Genomic DNA, 24,190 nt, shown 5'->3' on the forward strand with positions numbered 1-24,190 from the left:
TTGAGCTGTAGCATGTAGAATGTAAATGTGCCTGCATGTATTAAACTATGTTCTCTGTCACGGTGAGCCAGTTGTCTTTCTTTGCCAGGGGTGTGTGTGTGTGTGTGTGTGTGTGTGTGTGTGTGTGTGTGTAATTTGTTTTCCTTAGAGACAATCTTGGGGAATTCCCTGTAACCCCAAATTACCTGTTCTTACTTTCATTTCCTCTCTTGAGGAATGTCCCTTAGCAGAGAAAAGCTGGTGATAGGAATGATATCCTATAATCTATAGAAATGATGATCTACACCGCATATCTTAATGGACCCATATATCAAACATTGAAATACTGGATTCTTCTAGCATTCACACCGCAGGGAACACAGTCCGGAATTCCAGTTTCTGCCTTTCACTGTGACCTCGCTCATAGACAGCCCCCACAGTCTCCTTTTTCAATACTCTGCTATCCTCGTCCTTGGGGTTCTATCCCGTTCCATACATGGGAGCAGGAGGTGGATGCTCCAAACCCCATAAGCTAGGACGAGACAGTAACAGGCACCTTTGAATTCCTGTAGCTAGAAGTAATTCTGCCTTAGAAAAGAACGAAGGGGGCTTTCAACTATTTCTCAGACTCACAACAGCTCTGCACCCAGCAAGCTGCTGACTCCCTGGGATTTGCCTGGAGTAGGTAGGTTCTTGTGATTCTTGTGGGTGCTAAGGTACTGCATGCTGAGTACCCTGTCATGGTAAGTGTGCTGTCTTGCTGTTCCCAGCAGCCAACAGCCCAGCAGACAGTGAGCAGTGGGGTCTAAAACTCTTTGGATTCTGAAGAATGTTGGCCTTAAGTATATGATCTCATTTTTGCAGGTTGGTCTGGCCCTTTTATCTTCCATTTCCTGTTCACAGTCATGATGGGTTGGTGTTAAGAGACCTGATTCCAGAAATTTCTTTGCAACCCAAAGGGCCCTTGTTATTCCTGTTTGGTGTTCCTTTTGCCCACCTGGCCAGATGTGACTCAGCCACTGAATACCTTCAGCCTACATAGCTGAAAGTTAATCAGTTTATCTTTCACCAGAACTTTACAAAACCACTTCATATCTTTTAAAGCCCCTCTTCCTGAGTTCCTTATATGTGCTGATGACCCCCTACAAACCTGCTCAAATAGTTGGCAAAGCTCACTCATTCCATGCTCATGAGCAGGGGGAGGTACCTCACCAGTCCTCAGCTTGAGCCATCACACAGCACTAGGGACCAAAGCTTATTAAACATCAAACTTTGAACCTCAACTGTAAAGTAATTCCTTATTGACTCGGAATAGCTTTTGACCTGGTTTCTGTGCTAAAAGGTACACTCACTCTGCTCTTGTATCAAAGGCAGTGTCCTACCCGACCAAGAAGGACTCATCACACATAAAAGCAATTAATCAGAAATTGCTCTCCCCCGGCCCCTTTCTCGCCCCAGTTCCCCCAGCTTGCACGGGCACTCTGGCCTCCTCACAGGCTGAGTGTGCTGCCCCGGCCCTTGGTCCACCTTCCCACCACCCATTCTTCTTCTGTCTCCCAGGCTGATTGTTTTTGTGGCGTTTCTGACACCATGTGCTTCAGGTGACTCGGGGGTGAGCATGTGAACAGGTGTAAGCAATTAACCCCATGTTGGTGCCTGAGAGTGACCACATGACCGAAACAGACCAATCAGGAACAAGTTCTTTTTGGACTCTTGAGGAAACACTCACCTTCTGCTGAGGTTAATAAGGTTAGAGGAGAACCTGGAGGTACTGATAAGCAGCTTTGCCCTCTCAGATGGGAAGAGCTGTCCTAAGAAGGAAGCACCTCCCACAGGCAGGCGGGGCTGAGGTGCAACCTGATGTCAGGGTCCAGCACTTTGACCCAGCTGGTCAAACCAGGTCTGAGCTTTTTCGTTGCACTGTATTTTAAAATTCCTCTTTTCAGCCAGGTGTGGTGGCACACGTTTGTAATCACCATGCTTGGGAGGCTGAGATGGGAGGATTGCACAGGTTCGAAGTCAGTCTCAGCTACTTAGTGAGGCTCTCAGCAACTTAGTGAGACCCTGTTTCCAAATAAAATATAAAATAGGTCTGAGAGTGTAGCACAGAGGTAGAAAGCCTCTGGGTTCCACCCCCAGTACTACAAACAAAAAAAGTCCTCTTTTCACATGTCCACCGTCATACTCATACACTAGTCTAACCGTCCCAGTGAAGAACAATCTGAACAAATCAGCTCTGGATTCAGCAGCATGTCCCCAGAAGGTCTGGATGACAGGTTTGGTCGGCTATAAAAACATGATACAGGGTGGAAGGGTGCTGTAGTCAGAATGTCTTGGGAACCCTGAGGTAGACAGTTTTGTGTGTTGGGTTTTTGTTTGTTTGGTTTGGTGCTGGGGATGGAATGCAGGGCTTTGTGTATGCAAGGCAGGAGCCCTACCACTGAACTACAGCCCCACGCCTGGAAAGAGTTGTAAAGACTTCTTTAGTATAGAATTTTAGAGCCTTCTACTTGCTGATATTTACCTGAAGGCCCTAATAAGAGTATACATAGTAAATGATCCTTTCAAGCACCCACTTGACCCTTGAAGATCAGTTTGCTTAAGAATATAGTTTGGAGCCAGGCGTGGTGGCACACGCTTGTAATCCCCGCACTTGGGAGGCTGAGACAGGAGGATCGCATAGGTTCGAAGCCAGCCTCAGCTACTTAGTGAGGCTCTCAGCAACTTAGTGAGACCGTTTCCAAATAAAGTATGAAATAGGTCTGGGAGTATAGCCCGGAGGTAGAAAGCCTCTGGGTTCCATCCCCAGTACTACAAAAAAAAAAAAAAAAGAAAAGAAAAAAAGAATATAGTTTGGCCCATTTAGTTGGAGTTTTTCTCTAAGCCGGGGCTTTCAGAAAGATGTAGAACATGCTTACAAAGCAACCTAATAGCGAGGGTTTATGGGATGAGCAAAGCCTGAAAAAGGCAAACATAACAAACCCCACAAAAATGCCCTTTTAGGTACTGTCTGGGACTCAGCTAGATTTATTCCAAATAACTCCTTCTATATTGATACTAAATCTAATTGCTCACAGGACAATCTTAAACCCCAAAGTTTCAATAAAGGGTCTGGGGCCCAAACTGAAAAACCTCAATGAAAAGACAGAAACAAACAAACAAATCTCCAGATAACTGTTGTCCTCAGATGAGGCTTACTCGTTAACCATTTCTGTCTTGCTCTGCCATGTCAGTGGAACAGGCGGAATGGCGCATCATATACAGAAGAGCCTGGAGGACAAAAGTCGTCATTTTATAGTTATTTTAATAATCAGGTTTACAGTAACAGTCACTGGATGAGTTTCTTTTTTTCTCTCTTTAATCTCAGCTAACTTAAAACACAGTTTTTTTTTTTTCACGGTTCAAACCAAACAGCTCTTCAGTGCTGAAGAGCTGCCTCACAGCTATCACAGATCACAGGGCGGTTTACTGTCTTTCCATATCCACCGACACAGAACTGAACACCCACACACCTGAAAGGAGGGGACTTATGAGGAACGCTGGCTGCCTGAGACAGCCCAGGAGTGCATCTGGGACTCCAGCTGGGGTTGTCCAGGGAAGAAGGAAGGCCTGGGAGGCTTCTGGCAAGAAACAAAGATGGGAACCGTGCACCCTGTTGGAAGGGCATCTCGCGGGGAGTGGGGGGAAGAATGGTGTCCAGGAATGGGATTCAGACCTTGAGAGAAGAGAATGACTCTCTGGGTAGAGTCATAAAGAAAAAGGCCAAAGGATGACTGGGATAAACAAAAGTCATTTGGAAGATGACAAATCGTACTGATTTTAGAAAAATTAGTAGTAAAAGAATTGTCTCCAGTGGGATGGCTTATTGAACAGTTCACACAGATACCTTAACAACCCAAGATTGGCCCTCTCAGTGAGAATGACTGACCACCATCTGGCTTTAGAGACCATGTGAGAAGGTTCCGGGGATGCAGGGCCATCCCCAGAGAAGCGTCAGCCCAAGAGATGAGATGGCACGAGCGAGCCGGGGACTGAGGCAGAAGGCCCAGCGCGCACCCCTCGTGGACAAGATGCCAACGAATTTAAAGAGGGTCACGACTCATTGCCGCTTTCTTTCCCCAAGTCCTTCATATAGGGCTGTTTGATATGTCTGTGGAACAGAACAGAATCGAATGTAAATTTCAATGTTAAGTACCATGTTATTCAGTACCCATGTGAAGAACATAGTGGAGAGTTTTCTGGGAATTCTCAGGAATTTCTTTGCTTGAATGTTACTAATTTTGAGTGAAGGAAGGGAGACTTCCTAAGCTGGGGTTGCCCGGCATTGGTTGTTCCTTCCTTATAGCTTGGGATGCTTGTGTGGAATACAAAGCTCTGGTCGAATGCTGCGTTTTGAAATCCAAAGCGCGGTGCAGATGACCAGTTTTCCCATGGATGATTTATTTTTGTGGCATAGAGAGGCCACAGAGGAACAAGCGGGCGGGGCTGGGTAATCAATCACACAGCAGATGGTGCACAGGTGGAGGCTCAGGCTAGCTTGTTTATATGTCTTTTCCTCCATCTGGTGGTCATGGATGGTACTGCAACCATCCTAAAGCCCAGCCCAGCCCTGCTGAGGTATATGCTTCAGATCTGGCAAACTCCCTTTGTATATAAAGGTCCTTCTGAGTTCCTTGATAGGCCTCCAGTTTTTTGAATTGTCAATAAAACTACATTTCCCTTTTTACTTAGGTTTCCCTTCAAAAAAAGCACCATGAGAGCCTTGAAACAGCAAGATTTCCTACTAGAATAAAAAGGAGCTTTAAAAAGAAATACCTTTTTGATGGTCTTCAACCAGGGCTGGGGTTGGGGTGTGGCTCAGTGGTAGAGCGCTTGCCTAGCATGTGCGAGGCCCTGGGTTCCATTCCCAGCATCACAAAAAAAGAAAAAAAAAAAGCACACATACAAACAGAGGTCAAAGATAATGGTTTCTCCTAAGCACTTAAAAGGTGTTTGAGGCCTGCTCTTCTCCTCAAAGTACTCAGTACACAGGGTTATGTGTTCTACCAGCTGGATCCCCCAGATTGAATATACAAGGGTCTCTTGGTTTTACTGATTTTTTCCTTGCTCACAGAACTTGGTCCATACTTGAATTCTCTGAAGTGGCCGGGTAAGTGAAGTGGACCTTCAACTGTCATGGACAAGAGAGGTGTAGACACCGTGCGCTGAATTCCTTTACGTGCCCATCAGCAGGACCCTGCCAGGTCTCTTCCACTCACCTTGGAGAGTATAGTACTGAAACACAAACTTTCCCTCAAGCTTCTGCTAAAGGAAGAGGGAACAAATGATCTGGAATTGAAAGACAGAACCAGGGTTACGTAACACCCTCCCTTGGCTCAAGTCTGGCTCTACCAGTGTCTGCTGAGATTACCTATCTGTTGTAAAAATTAGGGAACAAATAATTCCATCAAATTTTAAAGGAATCCTCTTCCATAATCGATGTGCCTGGATCTCAGGAGATCAAGAGCTCTGCTCGGTCACGATGGCAAGAGAGGCCCTTCATCCTGCCACCTGCGAGCTCAAATCTCAACTCCAGATGCCAGAGACATGCTTCTCTTCTCGGATGGCAGAGACAGGAGAGCTAGAGGTCCTCTCCTGTCTCCTGTGTTCACAGCAGTGTGCGTTTCAGCTTCCACTACCTCCTGACTAAGAGCCTGTGCTGTGCTTTCAGCTGCTACCTTTTAAAAGCACCAAGGAGGGAGACAGGGAGGCTGAGAGGAAGAGAAGAGTCCTTCGTTCTCTCCCTGTCTGGCCTTCCCAGCCCGGGGAAAGAGGAGGCGTTGAAAACAACACCAAGAAACAGGCCCAGCAAACCCTGGCATAATCGAGTAGGTGAAACTGGTTGGGATTTGGCATTTTAATGAATGTTCAAAGAAACAAACTTTACTAGGAAGGGATGTGGCCAAGTCCAGAACCCAAAGACACCCCACTTTCTCTGCAGACCCCGTGGGATCGTGATTCAGTGACAGCTGCCACAAGTGGCCAGCCATCTTCCATGGAGATGAACGTAGATCGTCAGCACAACATATAACACCCCTTCTGCTCACCTGGCCCACCCACCTCCCTTCTACATGCCCTACCCTCGCCCTCTGCACCCTCCATTTTGCTCTGGACTCCCACCACCCACTCACCCCAAATAACCGGTGTCCCTTTAGTTCGATTTCCTGAAACCCCAGCACTGTCTGTCCCCTCGTCGTAAGATGCAGCACTACACACGCTCTCAACACTATATTATAGCAGACTCTTTTACCTTAGTGGCCTGTCTGATTGCATGCATGTCAGGGGAGGAGAGGGCCAAACCAATTGAAGCTATGCATAAACAGAAAACAAAGCAATATTCGTAAAGCTAGGCAAGCGAGCGTAACATGGAGAAACATAAGGCTTGAGGCTTCTTGACTCTGGAGATCACAACCGTTTGGATTCGCTTTCCTTCTTAAACATTGCTGTACCATTTTGGCTTCAAAAAAATCTCTTCTTTCTTCTGCTCCCCTCTGGGGGTGGGGGTGCTTAACTCAGGGAATGTGATATTAGAACGGCCTCCAGGGGGCGCCACGATGCGCTTGCTGGCTTAACTCAGGGATGTGATATTAGAACGGCCTCCAGGGGGCGCCACGATGCGCTTGCTGGCTGAGCGGACCCCCTCATCCACTTGGGTGCCTGCAGTTAGGAGGGGTATCAGCAACAGAGAAATTGATTAAGGGATGTAAGATATTAAGCACCTTCCTGGCCTCATCTCCCAAGGAAATTACACTAAGCCTGAGCTTTTCATAATCTCTCCCCTCTCTGAAAAACTACCAGCTGGTGGGAAAAGTCTATTAATCCTAGAAAGAAGAAAGATAAGGATATGGAAGAGAGCTGCTTAATGTTAACTGCAGCGGGTAATGTTTTAAGAGTTTGACTGGTCGTCTCATGTACCCCTTACCACGGTGGTAGGCGAGGCACCATGAGTGTTCCAGCTCACAGAGGAGATGAGAGACTCTGAGAGGCTAGGTCTCTCAGGCAAAACCTCGCAGCTTGATGTAGGATGGACAGGTCCCCGTGGCTACACAACATGAAACACCTGTGTGCCTGAGGACATTCAGAGAGGAGTCTGGGGAGGCTTACGGGCAACCCGAGAGCAGAGAAGGGCAGTAAAACACCAGCCCGTGTGCTTGGGGCCAACAGAGTGAGAGGGCGCACCAAGGCGTTGAGCCCTTTCCCTGTGTCCTTCTCCCTCGTGTCTCCCATCTCTCTTTCTCTCTGTCTCTTCCACTTCTCACTGTTCTTCCTTTTACTAGATGCTGTGATTTTCTCTTTACATCGTTTCTTTCTTGTTACCTTGTCTCTCTTACATTTATATTGTTCATTAAAGAGGTACCAATTGGTTTCCTCCCATCTTAAATCTATTGGCTACAGAGCAATTGAACAATTATTTTCTATTGATATTTTGAGTTCTGTTTTGTTTCAGCGGTACTGGGGTTCCTGGAAACCCTTCTACTTCTGGGTTACACTCCCAGACCTATTTTATACTTTTTTTTTTTTTGAAACAGGGTCTCTTAAGCCAGCACGGCTGGCTTCGAACCTGCACGATCCTCCTGTCTCAGCCTCCCAAGAGCGGGGATTACAAGTGTGCGCCACCATGCCTGGCACTATTTGAGTTTTTAAACAATAGATAAGATATAGGAAACGCATGGTACACATTCAGTCAAGTTAGGACTGATTACTAGAAAGGGGAAATTTTAATAAAAACCCTACATCAAAAGAAACTACTGCAATTTGAACATAAAAATAATCTGAGATTTCTTTTTTTTTACCTGAACAGATAAAAACGCACAACATAGTCCACAATTCCAACAAGTTCATGTAGAAAAAATCATTATCAATTTGCAGTGGAAGTCAGCCCTCCTGCCCACCCCAATCAGGTCTGATTTCTAAGCAGAATCTGGCATTATTTGTGTCTTCTCTTAGCTGGCTGACTCCTTGCTGACTCAGCACAACTTCCTGCTCGCTGCAGTAACCTTCTCCTAAGGACACCACCAGCACTGGACGGGGCATCAGGTGGAGCTCTCTGGCTCTCTCTCCATCTTCGGAGCTGCCCTCCCACCTGGATCAGCGTGGTCCACTCACCCGACAGGCTAAAGCCCGACTGATGGAGATTCCTCACGGGCGGGTTTGGCCGAGTGGGAGAGCCCCGGGTAGAGCCCGCGGGGGTGCCCCCTTTGGGAGTGGTGGTCAGGTCAAACACCGGCCCGTCGTACATGCCTCTGGGGACCGCGTGCAGATCCGCCATCTGCAGCCAGAAAAATGTGTCAACATTCAGCAATTTCGGCTCTCTGCTGGGTGGCATAGACATATCAGTTAAAACAATAAGTAGGAGGTGGATCAGATCAGAATAATGACAGTGAAAAGTGTGTGTGTGTGTGTGTGTGTGTGTGTTGCTGGGGATTTGAACCCAAGGGCATTCTACATCTGAGTTATATCCCCAGCCTTTTATTTTTTTTTAGTTATTATTATTTGTTTTGAAACACGGCCTTGCTATGCATCTGAGTTATATCCCCAGTCTTTTTTTTAGTTATTATTATTATTTGTTTTGAAACACGGCCTTGCTATGTTGCTGAGGTTGGCTTTGAACCTGCAATCTGCCTGTTTCAGCCTCCTAAGTACTGGGATCACAGGCATGCACCACACCATGCCCAGCTATAATACTTTTAAGGAAGGGAGTAGTATAAAAGAAAGAAATGTGCCACAACAGACTGAAGATGGAGGTGGTCTGTGGAGGCCTCTCTAAGTAGATGAACTTCCTTCTGAAGGATCCAAAGATGCTTTTGTAGGGCTGGGATTAAGGAAGGGAGAAGGTGTTTCAAGGGTGCAGGCCTCACCTCTAAGTTAACTAAGCTACTCTATTATGCACATTTAACAGGATATATTGTCCCAATATTTGTATAAAGTATGTGTGCCTGTATGCTGTACATACATGTGTGTATGTAAAATGAGGGACAAAAATAAGACTGTATTTGAACCACAATAGCTAAAAGTTGCATTTCTTTTCCTGGTGGAACAAGCCTAGACAAGCTGGGAACAAGATGGAGGGTGTAGACTACTGGCTCTTGTCTTAAGCCTTTCCAGGTAATATAGTTATAAAAAAAACATACTGACATTGTTATTAAAATTTTAAATTTTTTGAATAAAAGCACTATAAAAATATAGGGAAGTCATCTGGGAAACAGCTTTCTTTGGCAAATATGTTTTCAGAATTTCCCCCCTCTGTACACGAGGTCACTGCTCTCCTGGCAGTCACTGCTGGGAACTTCTTATAAGGGTCAAGGGCAGACAAGCCTCATGGTCACTATCCCGGAGCCTGAATGGTACACACAGCACCGCCCCACCTCTGGGCTCCACCTGTTCCTTACCCTTCTCCTGGCTTTGATGCGCTTGTAGACGTAGTCAGAGAATGGGCTGCAGGGAATGAAGCGGCCAGCCCCCTGGGTCACATGCAAGTTGCCATCTTCCAGCATGATCTTGCCCTGGCAGATGACGACCAGCGGCGCCCCACGCAGCTCCATCCCTTCAAAGATGTTATACTCGGCAGCCTACAGACATGGGTGGGGACAGCCAAAGTGTGAGTGTGGTAAGAGGAGAAAGAGGAGCCTGGTTATCTCCTGTGTTGGGGACCCTGCCTTCAGTATCTGTAGAAACTGAGTTACCAGGGGAGCAAGGGAAAGCTCAGTGTCTGAAAGCTTTCAGTGGTAGAAGGCATCAGGACATGGAGGTTCAGAAAGTGAACACTGGACTTCTAGCCAAGAAAAGTGTCTCGTCTTTATGAAGGTCTCCAAATGGCAGTCACTTTCAATCATCAACAGTGTTCAAAGAGAAACTGAATAACCAACCACGAGAGAGATTGCACATAGAGTCTTGGGTAAAGTGGGTAGGTAGAGGGGAGGCGTGGCCCTTTGGTCCTAATTAGCTCAAAATTACAGGATGTGATAGAACAGGAAGTTTAAGCAAAGGCCATTACTGTTAAAAATGGGATTTCTCCCTACCTCCTTCTCTTCTTCAACAAGAAAGATATAGTATTGTGAAGTGGCTAAGGACATCAGGTTGGAGCCAGGCTGCTTGAAGGCTAGCCCCCCACTGGCTTGCTGCATAAATTATTGAATTTCTCTGCACTTCCATTTTCTTACTTATAAAACGGGGATAAGAAGAGTACCTACCTACCTGCGGAAGACTATTTTGAAGATTCAGTGAGCTAAAAGTAGGGGGTTTCAAACATAAGTGTTTAAAAATATTAACTGTTTTTACGAACCGTTTTACTTAAGTGCCTTTCTATTTGGCACTGGGGGATTGAACTGGAGGCATTCTACCTCTAAGCTAGACCTTCGACCTTTTGTTAAAAAATGTTTTTAATTTGAAACAGGGTCTCACTGAGTTGCTGAGGGTCTTGCTAAGTTGACGAGGCTGGTCTCAAACCTGAAAGCCTCCTGTTGCAGCCTCCCAAGAATTGGGATTACAGGCAGTGCCACCACACCTGGCAATTTAGTGCCTTCCTTAGGTATTAGCCTTTGGTTAGTTATTACCTTCCTTTGGAACACATGACAAAAATATCTATACTTTCCATCTTCTGAAACCAAAAGGCCTGTCTCAACTTTAGCAGTCATGGAAGCCTGGGCAGAGGTGGACCCTCTATCAGCCTCTGTCCCAGGGGCACCGGAAGGGCAGCATCCTTCTGTAGACCCACAATTTTAGAATTCAGGAATGAGAAGCAGTTTAAGTTTTAAGCCACTAAGACCCGGGGGTGGATTACTATTGCCATCCATTCTTGTGCAACTATGCTGGTACACCACATACACATATTTCACATGACCGAGCTCTGCATGCATCCTCCGTTCTGTTCTCGCCAACCCAAGCGTACCGACTGGTGGTTCTTGGCAGAGACAATCTTCACAGCATCTGGATCCCAGATGACCAGGTCGCTGTCGGAACCCACAGATATTCTTCCTTTGCGGGGATACAGGTTAAAGATCTTGGCAGCATTTGTGCTTGTTACAGCCACAAACTGGTTCTCATCCATTTTCCCAGTGGCCTAGTGAAATATAAAATATATATATTTTACATATGTATAAAATGCAGGGCATGGAACTTGGAGAAGATCACCCCGAAGGCCTAATACAAAGAGGGACCCGGGAGTTGGTGAGCAGAGGTCTTCTAGCAAGATGGAGAATCAGCTGAGCTGTTGAGGTCACCCAGGCAAAATGGATAAACACATGTCATAAGGTGGAAGTTACTCCCCCTGAAGCGTATCTTTTTTCTGGATCTGTGCATATACTTACCTACTCTATTTACTCCTTCTAATTCCAAAATGGATTTTAAAAAGTTCACAGTAAAAATAAAGGTGATTATGATCCCATTCTTTGTATGCGTATGTGTACATTTTAATGTCCATACAATAAATATGAAAGATTCTCACCCAGATACTTACGCTTACTGCTGGGTCACTGAATTGGGGGAAGTGTTCGTTATTTTCATGTGTGTGTTTGAGATTTCCAACACTTAGCTGAGTGTTTATCATGTTGGCCATTTAAAATGCAGTTGTGCATCACTTAACAATGGGGATTTCTGAGAAATGTGCCAGCGGTGATTGGTCATTGTGTGAACATCATAAGGGTGCACACACACACACACACACACACCAAGTCAGCTGTGGTGTCACTCGTTGATGTGATCTAATGGGAACAACCTTTTCATCATTAACTGAAAAGTCACTATGCAGTACATAAGTGTATATATTACTTCTGAACAAATTCAGACAGCGCCAGCACACACACACACACACACACACACACACACGCGCGCACACACGCATGCATACATACATACAGAAGACAAAAGTTAACTGTGTGAGATGGGAGAAAAAAATTGTATACTTTCTGTTTTCTCAAAACAAAAGGCAAGAGGAAGGAAAGAACTGATTAAAACCTAATTTTGAGCTTCTCATGGGCCAAGAAGAAAAGAAGATCTGTAGCTGACATTGTGTGGATAAATGAGGGATGATTTCATATACATTCTCTTTGGTGCTGAACATAGGGAAGTAATCAACTTAATAAAAAGTTTATTATTAATTTTATTTAAATCTTTGGGAGACTATTTTCTCTTGGCTATTACTTTGATGATACAAACAAGGAAAGTACAGTTTCACTTTGCTAGAAAACACTGGTGAAGGATGTCTTCTGTAGCCTGGGTGACCATGTCCCCTCAGCCTAGGGCATTCCTGACAAGCAAAATAACGCTGGGCATAGACTTGCTGTTCACCATTCCAAAGCGTTATATCTAGACCTTCCAAAAGAAGTCAGAAAACTCTCCAAACAAAGAATTCATTCACTCGCACTGTAAGCACAGATAGCTCATGAAATCAGATGGGAGAGTGGTAAGTCTGACTCTTAGTTCTTCACATTTCAGATGAAGAAGTCTCTTTATAGCTCTATCTAGACCTCAACTTCATCACTAGAAGACAAATTCCGAAACCACTTGAGCCACTGGCCCCAGAGACATCTCAGCAACGTGAGATCTCCCCTGCATCCTGCGCATCCTCTCCAGGGCAGGCTGGAGGAGTGGCGCTTTCTGGGCCCTGGATATTCTGGCTCTGGCCACCCTCCCTTACCACAGCCTTGTCCCAGATGACAGACATCCGCTCCTCCACACCGTTGGTGCCCTCGGGAATGGCTGTGAAGTTGTCCTTTCCAATGGCTTTCTGGGCGGTGCTGAAGGTGCAGTGGGCACTGCCGGAGAGCTGCAGATCCCCACTGGAAAAGGAGGAAAACTCCAGGTGAACAGGAGCAAAGGCTTGAGCTCATGGGACACTGAGATCTGGTGGCTAACGTGAGTGTGGGTTCTGACTACTGCAGTGTGGAATCCCTCCGCTACTGTGGATGTGAGCTTAGGGAGCTTAGGCTTAGTTACACATCTGGAAGGCAACAGGGGGCAGGGTGGGATTAGATCATCTCCTCTGTGGCAAAATGAAAGGGATTCAAATGAGTGATTGCCTTATCCTATATGTCCACAGAGCACTGCAACAATCTCCCTCTAATCTTGTCTAAGTGTCAATGAGGCAAACTCTTTGAATTTGAACAAGTAATTTAAGCTTCTTGACCGTTGGCTGCTTAACCTGTAAAATGAGAATACCCATGCCTCACTCAGAGAGTTGAGGAACAAATGAGACCATGCATATGACCTCAACAAGAAGCTGGGCACAGCACAGGTATTAATTGCTATGATCATTATCAACACCATTACTGCATTATCACTTGAAATATGATGGGGAAGAACTTGGCTGTACTCAAGACTGCAGGAGAATTGTGCACTTTAGATTTTAGTCTACTCCTTTCCTCATTCCAGCCAGCCCCAAGATGTCCCCACAAAACCCCTGACGCTGGCATTCCTGCACCAACCTGGCCAGCAAGGAGTTGATGTAATCAGGAGTGGTCGGGTCAGGGCTCAGAGGTGGGGATGTCACAAATGCAGCCGCCTTGGCCCAGTTCTTGCTCCAGTAATGGGTTCCATCTATACCGAGGCTGGCAGTGATAGGCTCGCCAAAGACCACAGTTCCTGGAAGGAGCACAAAATAGGCAATGAGTTAACTTCAGATATGTGCCTCACTGAGCCCAGCATAGGTAATCATAGCTCTTAAGTCCACCCAGGGTTAGCCAGACGTGGGTTCAAGTCTATTTTTGCATCTGTGCTTCTCTTTCTCCTAAATGTAAACAATTTTGTGTTCCCTAAATAGGAAGACTTTGGTTTCAAGACACAACATTAATTCCCAAATTCTTCAGGCACGTTAAAATGTGAGGCAAAGAAAATAAAAGTATACATCAACTATTATATTCATCTTCATTTGAGAAATATTGTACTGTGACATAGGTATGTCCTAAAATTAATGAAGATACTATTTACTGCTCAGGTTTGTGATCACCCTTGGATACTTAGCATAGTGGAGGGTCTGGCACAAATTAGATGCTGAATAAAGATTGACTTCTTGGCCTCCTACTCTTGACCTCTTACTTTTTCCCACTGTAAAGGCCAAGACCCTGGAGGTGCCCCCATACCACTGGGCATTGCTAGATCCTCCTGTTACAAAGATATGATGGTTTCAGAAAGTAAAATCCATTCATGTGGGTCAGAGGCTCTCTTGAGCTTTTTCATCAAGTTTGTAACTCCTTAGCTTAAGGCAAAAAATGATTTGCTCAAAGAGACTCAACAACTAAGGACACATCAAACATGAGGCTAGGTTCTTAGACTGCATGTCAGGAATCAGAGGCTTAACTGAGAAGAGTTGAGGAAAGATGCTGGAAAATATATTGTTCTAAGCTCTGGTTGAGTTTCTTAAAAAAGAAACAATGATACAAAAGGCAAATGTTATCTTACAGAAACTTGATTGGTACCAAGTTTCTCTATGCCAGCATCTTGGACCAAGAATGCCCTGTGCAGACTGGACCAAGAATGCCCTGTATAGACTTGGGATTCTTTCCCTTTTCACCTCCATCTCCCCTCATCAAAGTTTACATGAAATTATACTCTAGGAGGCTATATGGCCAGGACTATAAAGAGATTTTGTTTTTGTTCAATTCCAATCAATTTGTTAATGGTTACATAAACTTCTAGGTAGAAAAGAATGCTAGTAGTTTTCTGTTCTCACTAGCTAAGACTTATCACTGATTAGCAATGTCTACAATGAGCAAAAGAAGGAACCAATGGCCATGATTCACATAAGACAGCCCTATATTATGGCTGGTGGTAAAAAGAATGAACTTGGAGATGGTGTGAATTTCCAGAGCTTTCCAAAAATAGTTACCAAACTAAAGCATGTAGGGAAAGAAATAAAAAATTCAAAGTCAAAGCAAGCATTCAACTGATATTGAAAGAAGTACAACCTTATAAGTGGAAGATCTCTCTGGACTATGTCTGGCATGGAAGAGTAGAAAGAAAATATTGGCGTTATGCCTGGGTCTGAGTACTAGCCTCTCCCCCTTGGAGATCCTAGTTAAGCTGCACCCCATTCTTGCACCTGAAACAGGGTGATAATAAAGCTCATATCACATGTCTCTGAGTTCTTCAAGAATTCTACATATAATAAATCAAAAGTATTTATCATAGTGTTAGACAATAAGTTGGTTCTCATTAAATTATAGCTTTCTAGCATTAATTCTGAGTTATTAAAGAGTACCGGTGGTTGGCAAATGAATGCAGTGGGATTAAACAGAAACATGGTCAGGAAGGGAGAGTGAACCCTGATATAATCTGTCTTCCTGCTTTTTCCCTGGGAATGACAGTCCATGAGATACTTAGTGGCTTCAATCTCAACAACCAGTTTCTCATCACTGAAATAATACCTCCCTTCCACCCTGGGGACACAGCTGCATTAGTTCTTCTAGCCAGAGACTCATGAGCCAGGAGGCTAAGGAGGAGAAATTTTTCTTGATGAAGTTTGAAATAAGACCATCATACAACTGAAACACCCCATTCTCAGGGCTCCCCAGAACATCCTGAGGATGAGTCCCAGGCAGGATAAAGTCATCAGATAGGAAGCATGAGAGGGTGAGGATGGTGAGTGGTCATGGCCAGACCCTCCCACCCCTGTGCATGTTAAGGGTTGAGGATATTTCTCTCTTTCTCTCCATCCCCCACTCCTTCTCCCTCTCCCCTTCTTTCTTTCTTTCTTTCTTTCTTTCTTTCTTTCTTTCTTTCTTTCTTTCTTTCTTTCTTTCTCCAATAATGGGTAAGGAACATTGAGCTGCTTTCCTGGCTCTTTGCCAATAACTCACACACAACCAAGTGGTTCAACTCCATCTTCTTGGTCGAGTCATTGAAATGTGAGAGAAAAAACAGTGGGCTCACCACAAACATAATGAGGTAGAAGATTCCCCAGAGCCTATCAGTTGGGTTCAGACAAGTGGAAAGATTCTCTTCCCATAGGAGAAGGGTTACCCTTTTCCAGGCCAGGCAGCTGAAATCTCAGCTGGCAGAGTCTATTGGGACTATTCTTAGCCACCACAGTCACCCGCATTGAAGTTCTGCAGACCAGTTTGGCAGATAAATCTCTCTTCCTGGGTCTCTCCAGTACCAGGATGGCCACTGACACACAGCAGTAGCAATTGCACAGCTGGGCCTGGTAAATCTTTTCACAACCGCAGAGCCTGCAGCTCCAGCTCCGCAACCACACTGCTCATTTCCCTAACTTTGCACTAAGGATAAGGACCAAAAACAGAAAAAAAAGCTTTCAAATGGGAGCAAACCTTAGCCAAGTCAAGCAACAGAAGCCCTAGTTAACAGCAGTGGAGAAAGAAGCAGGGACAGAGGCCCAAGCCATGAATGCCATGCTGGTAGGCTCTCTTCAGAGACCCGTTCAATTCCTTTTCTGATACAACCTGTGCTAATCTGTCTGCCCAGGCAGCATGACCCTGCCCCTGCATTCTGCCCTGCATCCTGTCCATATCCTACCATCTCCAGGGCAGTCTTTGATTCAGGGATTAGTACATAGCTTCAACTGAGACAATCTCAGTGTTCCTGGCCTTTTTGCTTGAGCTGTCATAAAAGATGCTTTCTACTTCTGCATCCCATTCACCACCAAAAATGGAGGGAAAAAGGGGCCTCCTGGTATCTATTCTTATTACTGTTCATACTGAACATAAAGCCATCAGGAAGGAAAGAGAGCCCAGAAGGGAAATAAGAGTGACACAGTCCTAAAGTTCTAGTCTTAGTGTGCTGGTATTAGAAAATTGCTTTGGTATTAATTTCCAAAATGTAAAAAGTAGTCAGGGTCTGGGTGCTGTGCAGGCACTCAGGCAGGGAGGGGAAACAGCTGTTACAATGCAGAGTTCCCCTCTATCTTTGCCCTTCATTCTAATGATTAACCTATAATAAAAGCCGTAACGTCAGTTGAAGCCTTTAGCCCTAAAACTATATATAGGCAATCAGTGCCTCTGTTTACCTCCTCTCCTCTGTGATCTAGCTTGGGTATAATTTTGTGTGCATCTTCAAGGCACCCTAGTCGATGAGCAACCAATACTGCCCAATATAAGAGAGGCAAGAGCCAGATAGATTCTTGACAGTAAGTACACTGTCAGGAGACAAAGAGACACTACCTGCCTAAGAAATAAGTTACTAGCCCATTGCCTTGGTAACACTGATAAGAAGATGCCAATACAAAATCTATTTAAAGGATGGGGTCATGAAAAGGGGCCAGAGTTCCATTTTCAGGCTCTCTAGCATGCATGCCAGCATGCTGCTGTCCTTCTCTTCTCTATTTCCTACTGATTTTGTAATAAAGACTTGTTAAAGCTGCACTGAGCTGCCTATTAGTTTTAATTTTCTATTCAATAAACTTTAGTTGAATAAGAAAAACTCACACCATTTAAACTGTAACGTTAGGACAGATCAAAAGTCCTAAGAGTGACATAGTTATTGAAATGGTATCATACAGTACACCACCTCCCTCTATCTGTCCGTGCCTGAAATGCCCACAAGCAGCCAGTGACTTTTGTTTGCTCACTGAAGTTGGTTTGGGTTGGGTCTTTGACTTTGGTACCCAGCATAACCTAATTTAGATTAATATGTCTATTTTTAAAGCTCGGCTCATGTGAACTAAGAAAGACAGGTCAAAAAGGACGGGAAGGGGCCACATGGTACGTCCAAGACCTTGGGGAATGCAGATTACCTTTTTTCCTGGCTTGCGAGATGATATCAGCTGCACTCTTGCTCATGACTTTCGTGATGTAGAGGGGGCAGTTGGTTTGGCTGGCGATGGTTATGGCACGGAACACAGCCTCGGCTTCCAGCTGGGGAAACAAAAACGCTCCAGGAATCAGTAGGAACCAGAGGAGCCTCTCACCCTTGCCACCCTCCAGCCTTCAGGGATGGAGAATACACACTGAGCAGCAGTTAACAACCAGGAGGATCTGGAAGAAGATGGCCTCCAGCCTCATCTCGGACCCTCCACTTCCTGGCTATTACTTTACTCAGCCCCTCAGGGTCTCAGTGAAATGAAGAGGGAGGAGGAATGACAGGGCTGTTGTCTGAGAGGGTGCCTAGCTGCCAGGGTGAGTCCTGGTTTGTTTGCTGTCAGCTGAGGTTTTCCTCAGCCTCCCTTCTCCTCTCCTTGTGGTATTCGCAAAGGCTGCACCCAAATAGAACCTGTGCTTTCCAGTCCTAGAGGAGGGCAGATTCCCTGGGAAAATAGGTTCACAGCACCATCAGGTTGAGGATGAGAGGAAGGAAGCAGTTAGGCATCGTAGTACCTCAACCCTTTCCTGCAATAATATGTGGTCAGAGTAATTTGGGGAGGCATTTCTTACGCGAATGATTCCTAGGGTTCTCAGCATACAGACTCCTTTTCTTACTGATCTCTTCCATCTTGCTTTCCAGTAGAATTTATGTTTCCAAATATGCTAACTAGCCCAGTTGTATTTATTAGGCATGAGGAGATTCATGTCCCGTTATTAAATACAATAGCATCTCTCGGGTAGCCTGAGTCTGAGTCCTGATTCTGCTGTGTACAAGCTGGGTGGTTTCAGGTACACTGCACAACTTCCCAATGACTTAGTGTCCTTGTCTTTGAAGTGGGGGCAAGAAAGGGGCCTGACACTTCAAGCTATTGTGAGGATTAAATGAGTTAATCCTTGTAAACAACTCAATGCTGATGAGGAGGTAGAAAGGAAGAAAGCAGGTAGGGAAGAGGCCTCCACAGAAAAACTTAATTTCCTGAGGGGCAGTGAATACTAATTAACTTCCAAGGCTCCTAAAAGAGACCAGCTCTTCCAAGGTTCAGAGATAAGAATGACCAAAGCTTCATAAAACCATCTGTTTACTAATCAACAAACCCAGGAGACATCACTAGAGCAAGTCTGACACCTCTACTGAAAGGAGACCCCTCAAAAGACATGCAAATACCCTATGCAAATTTTAAGAACCACCTCCCAGACTCCAACCAACAGAGGACATGCAGAGATATATAAACCCCTAGACCAGTCATCAGGAAGGTTACCCACTCTGGGAACCCCTCCCCGTTGGGGAGCTTTTCTTTCTCTCTCGCAGGTCGCGTTAGCTTTGAGAGAAGGTGAGGTGCAATTGAAGGCACTTGACCCAGGCTACACTCGGGTAGTGACCTGAAGGCCTCTGCTGGACATCAAGGCCGACCAGGGCCCCTAGAGGTGACCTGCATTTCTTTTCTGGTAGATCGCGTGGACTTTGGGAGAAAGCAGCTTGCAACTGAAGGCATTTGGCTTGGGCTACCCTCAAGTATTGTCCTGAAGGCAGCTGCTGGACATCAGAGTCCCGACAGCTCTTAGGGGTGTTGGGCCACTTTTCCCTATTCCCTGCTGCTTCCAATAAACCTTCTGTCATTCTTCGCTCACCGCAGACAAGAATCCGGTAAGAAAATGCCGGGTTTCTTCTCAAGAAACCCCGTTTTCCTGAGACAAGGTGAGCACCTCCGGAAGGGTGGCTCTTGGTCATATTGCTAATCAGTTTCTGACCAGGAGAGCCTGTGCTTCCACCAAGTTAGACAAATTCAGCCCGAAGCAGAGACACTGGCATTTTTCCATTCAATTGGTAACAGTCCCTTTTTGTATGAATATGACTTTCTGGTTAGCCTGTGTAGCCCAACACTTTAAAAAAAATCATCAAAAATAGCTTGCAGATGCTCAGTGGTTGTATAATGCAAACCAGTCACTGGCTCCAGTGGATGTGAAACTCTAGGAACCCTGAGCTGCAAGTTGCTCCATGTGGACAGGTCCTGGGGGCCCCTGAGTACAGGTAAATTCAGCCACTCCCACTATGCAGCCCTACAGGCCCTCCCCTGAGAGGCTACTCCTGCCCATTGGCTCCGAACTTTGTGAATGGCATCTGGGTGCTTTGAAATGAAGAAGGACAGCTCCTCCTCCTTCACTAATGCCTCCCCCTTTAGGCCTTTGCTGAGCACTCCAGCTCCCCCTGGCCTCAGGCATGGCCCCTTTGATGTCATTCCCTCCCAGCACTGCAGGTTTTCTGCACTTTGACAACATGACTATCTTTGGAAGGTGACATCATCCTCCAACTTCACCCCAAAGGGCTTCCAAGGTTGTAGAGATTTGCAGCTGCAAAGCCTTTTTTTTTTTTTTTTAACTAAAAAGACTGTAACCAGGAAAAGATTGGGGTGGTGTTGGGAGGGGGGGGATTGAAAAATCAAACTAGGAAATAAAAATAGCCTTTGCTCTGAAATCCCCTGGCTGCTGCTGAAGAAATCCATCTTGCCGGCACATCTCTCTAGTGACCAGCACTTAGGAAATTTCTTGAACAATGTGAGTCATCCTGGCCTGTTCACAATGTATAAATGGTTTTCTAATCCTTCAAACACGAGCAGTGAGTGGATTTACTACTCTAAGCTTCAGCCTCCTTACCTGAGTAATAATCTCAATTGCCTAGAGTGGTGGCAAGGATAACCACGATGATGCTTGCAATGAATACAGCACCAGGTACAAGCACCCTATAGGAAAGGTCTGGTATTATTAAGACGACAGACTTTCCAGGAATGCTGTGTGTGACTGGAATCCTAACCACAAACTTACAGATTATTTTGTACCCCTATTGGGAATGGCCTCGGAAGATCTGAGAAAGCTCTGATTATTAATAAATATATTTCAAAAATTGGGTGAGGAGCACACCTGTGGAAGGACTTGGTTTCGCCCAAGAAGCAGGCAGCTATTGTAATGTAAATTAACTTGGCTAAAGGTAATTAATAAGCAGAAAGAGAAGCTGAGCTAGGACTTCCTCATTCTAAAGACAGGTTTACATAATAATTGATGATCTAGTTAGGATGGGAGGAGGGGATCGACCTTCAGAAAAGGAGAAACCTGGGCATAGACCAAAGTTTGGTGGGAAAATCAAGGGGATGGACTTGACCTATGTCAGAGTTACATAGAACAAGATGGAGGGCCTTATGTCTATAAAAACTATCCCGGGTTTTGTATTTTGGTGATTTCGTTCGAAGTACCCCTTCACATAACACGAGGCTGTAACTGCTTTCTGTATTTTTATCTTTTTAATAAACTCTCTTAAATCTTCAGCAAGAGTCTGGGCTATTGCATATTTATCCTTAGCTCAGGACAAGAACCGTGGTTTTCTGGGGGGAATTGTTTCCGCGGGTCTAACAAAGGTCCCTGGGGATGGTTCCCCTAAACGGTAACCCTCACCCCCAAATGGTAACATTCATCTTTAAGCACAACATATTTCAAATGGCAAGAAAAAAAATTATTAGACACAAGTAAGATTCTGGGGAGCTGGTAATGTTCCATATTGCCACCGGAGTACTACTTAGACAAATGTATTAAGTTTGGGAAAAATCCATTGCATCCTTAGGATAGGAACACTTTTCTCAATGCCTGTTACCTTTCAGTTTCTACAAAGGCTCTACAAGAAATGGGCGATGGGAAGTAATCCTTTTGGACACTGAGTCTTTCTTCTACCTGTTGTAGAGTTTGGAATGACAGGACAGGATCTGCTTCATTGACATGAACAGCCTTAATCTCAGGTATCACTCCAAGTGTTAGACCCAACTGCTTCCCAAAGACAAGCCACCCTCAGCCCCACAGGCAGTCAATTACCAGCTCTATGCCCTGTGCCAGCAGATATGCTTATGACTTCCCAGAGACATGAAATCAGCTACTAGTCATTTTTTTATTTGTTCTTTAGAGGCTAAATTCAGACACACACCATCATACATTTTAGAGATAGGAAACTTCCATATCAGGTTATAATCATTACCTTGTACAAATAAACAGGCAGAATGCCTATGAAAAATTCATTTGGCTGGGGAATGGCAGGTTTGAAGCCAGTTTCAGCAACTTAGTGAGACTCTGTAACTTAGCAAGATCCTATTTCAAAATAAAAAATAAAAAGGGCCAGCGGTATCGCTCAGAAGAAGAGCGCCCCTGGGTTCAATCCTCAGTACCATAAAGAAAAGAAAAGAAGAAACATTCATTAAACTTCCTATCCACATGGCGATTATTTTTGCATGACTGAAAACATAATATGGAATAGGAGAATAAGCAGAAACGTTTCCAAGATTCACAATGATTAAGACAGGAATTAGAAATTTAACACTCCTACTGAAAGTCTGCACAGTATGCTGTAGCTTGTGTTATCTTTAAGGAGATTAGGAGTCAGAAGGAAGCCTCTCCTTTACATTCCTTTCTAATTTTCTCACAGGCCCTTATGCTAGGGTGAGTCCAAAATATCGCTATCTGGTACTTAAATTTTCACCACCTTTCAGCAATGTTTATTCATGTGTGATGTGCTTATATATGTGGCTTGGGCCAGGAGGTCAAACAGAAACACCTCAAATGTCAAGTCAGGGGCGAGCAATGGCAGGATGCGATGAGCAAAGTCTTCCGAAAGATGCTGCAAAAATGAAAGCGCCCACTGCTGCTGCATCTCTTGCCCTAACCCTCCGCCACCCCAACGCTCGCTGGACCTTACCTCTTCTGGTCTGCTCAGTACATGGCCTTCGGGACCAGTTATCCCCATTTCCAACATCCGGGCTTGCTCCTAGCAGAAGAGAAAAGTGGGGAAAAGTTCTCAGATGAACTTAGTCATGATTTGGAAAAGTATACTGATATGTTCAGATCTGAAGATGTGCTCGAGAGAAAAGAAGAAGAAGACGTGGATGTGGAACAAATATGTTTTGACTTGCAATAACGGGTAGATTCTTAACTTAAAAAATGGAAATATATTTCCCTTTTCTTAAAAGGAAGACATTAAGTATTATGAGAGTATCCACTTTTTGTCTGTATTAACCATCAAACATCACAGCAAATCACTTTTTTTTTTCAACTTTTTCAGACCCAGCTCCTCTGAAAACATATTTGCTTAACTTGTTAGATTCTTCCTTCATAAACTTTAAAGCCATTTATTCAACAAAATGTATTTGGATGTGCTTCATGCTAGGCTCTAGTTGAATGTCCTGAGGTTACCTGCAAGGTGGCCTGTGACCTCACGGAGCTCAGTTTAGTGCTATGCTCCCCAAAGTGTGGTCCACCTGCCACCTACATCATGATCGTCTGGGTTGCTTTTGTATTAATATAGATTTGTGGCTTTATCTTGGCCTACCAAATCAGAAGATATGAGGTTGAATCCCAGCAATCTAAATTTTAATGTAGTTTTTATGCAATAAATCTGACTTAAGCTGGGTGTAGTGGTATATGCTTGTAATTCTAGTACTTTAGAGGCTGAGAGAGAAGGATTGCAGGTTCCAGGCCAGTCTCAGCAACTTAGTGTGACTCTGTTTCAAAATTAAAAAAAAAAAAAATAGAAGCCAGGTTTGGTGGTGCATACTTGTAATCCCAGTACTTGGGAGGCTGGGACAGGAGAATTGCAGATTCACTGTCAGCCTTGGCTGCTTAGTGAGGCCCTCTGCAACTTCATGAGACCCTATTTCAGAATGAAGAACAAAAAATAGGGTTGGGGGTGTAGCTTGGTGGTAGAATGCTCCTGGGTTCCATCCCCAGTACTGCAAAAAAAAATTAAAAAAAATAGGGGTGAAGGTAGAGTTCAAAGGCAGAATGCCCTGTGTTCAATCTCCAGTCCTAAAAATAAATAAATAACAATCTGTGGCTTAAATATATAGATTCAGAATTTTAACAAGAGAAAATAATGGTTCAGACATTAGGGTTAGGGTTTTGGTCAAACTGTATTTAACTAAGTTGTGGAAACTATAGAAGAACTGCCTTCTTCTTGTGGCTGATTGCTAAATTCCTCGGGCTCTGGGCAGCGTTCACAGAGGCAGGTAGCTGGGCAGAAAGCATGCACAGGAACTAAGAGGAACTGGCAGAAATCCTGAGCTGGTATGTCTACGTCTGCAGTTTTATTGGCCTTCACTCTGCCTTTACTAAGCCTAGTTCCTAAGGACCTCTGCTCCAGCAAGCCTGGCCAGTGGCCTCAGATTATCCTGGTAAAGCAGGATAAATGGTAAACAGAACAAGCTTTATCTCACTTGGCAACTATGAGACATTACTTTTTAATTTTATTTTTAATTTTCCATGTGGTACTGGGAATTGAGCCCAGGGGTGCTCTACCTCCAAGCTATACCCCCAGCCCTTTTTATTGTTTGTGTTGAAACAAGTTCTTGCTAGGTTTCTAAGAGTCTTGCTACATCGCTGAGGCTGTCCGCAAT

At 44.8% G+C, this 24,190-nt stretch overlaps 1 protein-coding gene across 2 annotated transcripts in view; it reads right to left on the reverse strand.

The window, feature by feature from the left end:
• Positions 1-6,586: 6,586 nt before the first annotated feature.
• Positions 6,587-24,190, reverse strand: part of DPYSL3 (dihydropyrimidinase like 3) — a gene marked incomplete at both ends in the record, with an annotated part of 107,151 nt that continues 89,547 nt past the window's right edge. For both annotated transcript variants that reach the window (XM_080699377.1, XM_080699378.1), the window contains 8 exons: positions 6,587-6,675; positions 8,125-8,287; positions 9,408-9,587; positions 10,907-11,077; positions 12,653-12,794; positions 13,440-13,596; positions 17,702-17,822; positions 22,498-22,566. In XM_080699377.1, coding sequence (XP_080555503.1) covers positions 6,587-6,675; positions 8,125-8,287; positions 9,408-9,587; positions 10,907-11,077; positions 12,653-12,794; positions 13,440-13,596; positions 17,702-17,822; positions 22,498-22,566 — 1,092 coding nt within the window. The remainder of the gene's footprint in view (positions 6,676-8,124; positions 8,288-9,407; positions 9,588-10,906; positions 11,078-12,652; positions 12,795-13,439; positions 13,597-17,701; positions 17,823-22,497; positions 22,567-24,190) is intronic.

The sequence above is a fragment of the Muscardinus avellanarius genome (assembly GCF_963383645.1).
Source record: "Muscardinus avellanarius genome assembly, chromosome: 7".
NCBI classification, from domain to species: Eukaryota; Metazoa; Chordata; class Mammalia; order Rodentia; family Gliridae; genus Muscardinus; species Muscardinus avellanarius.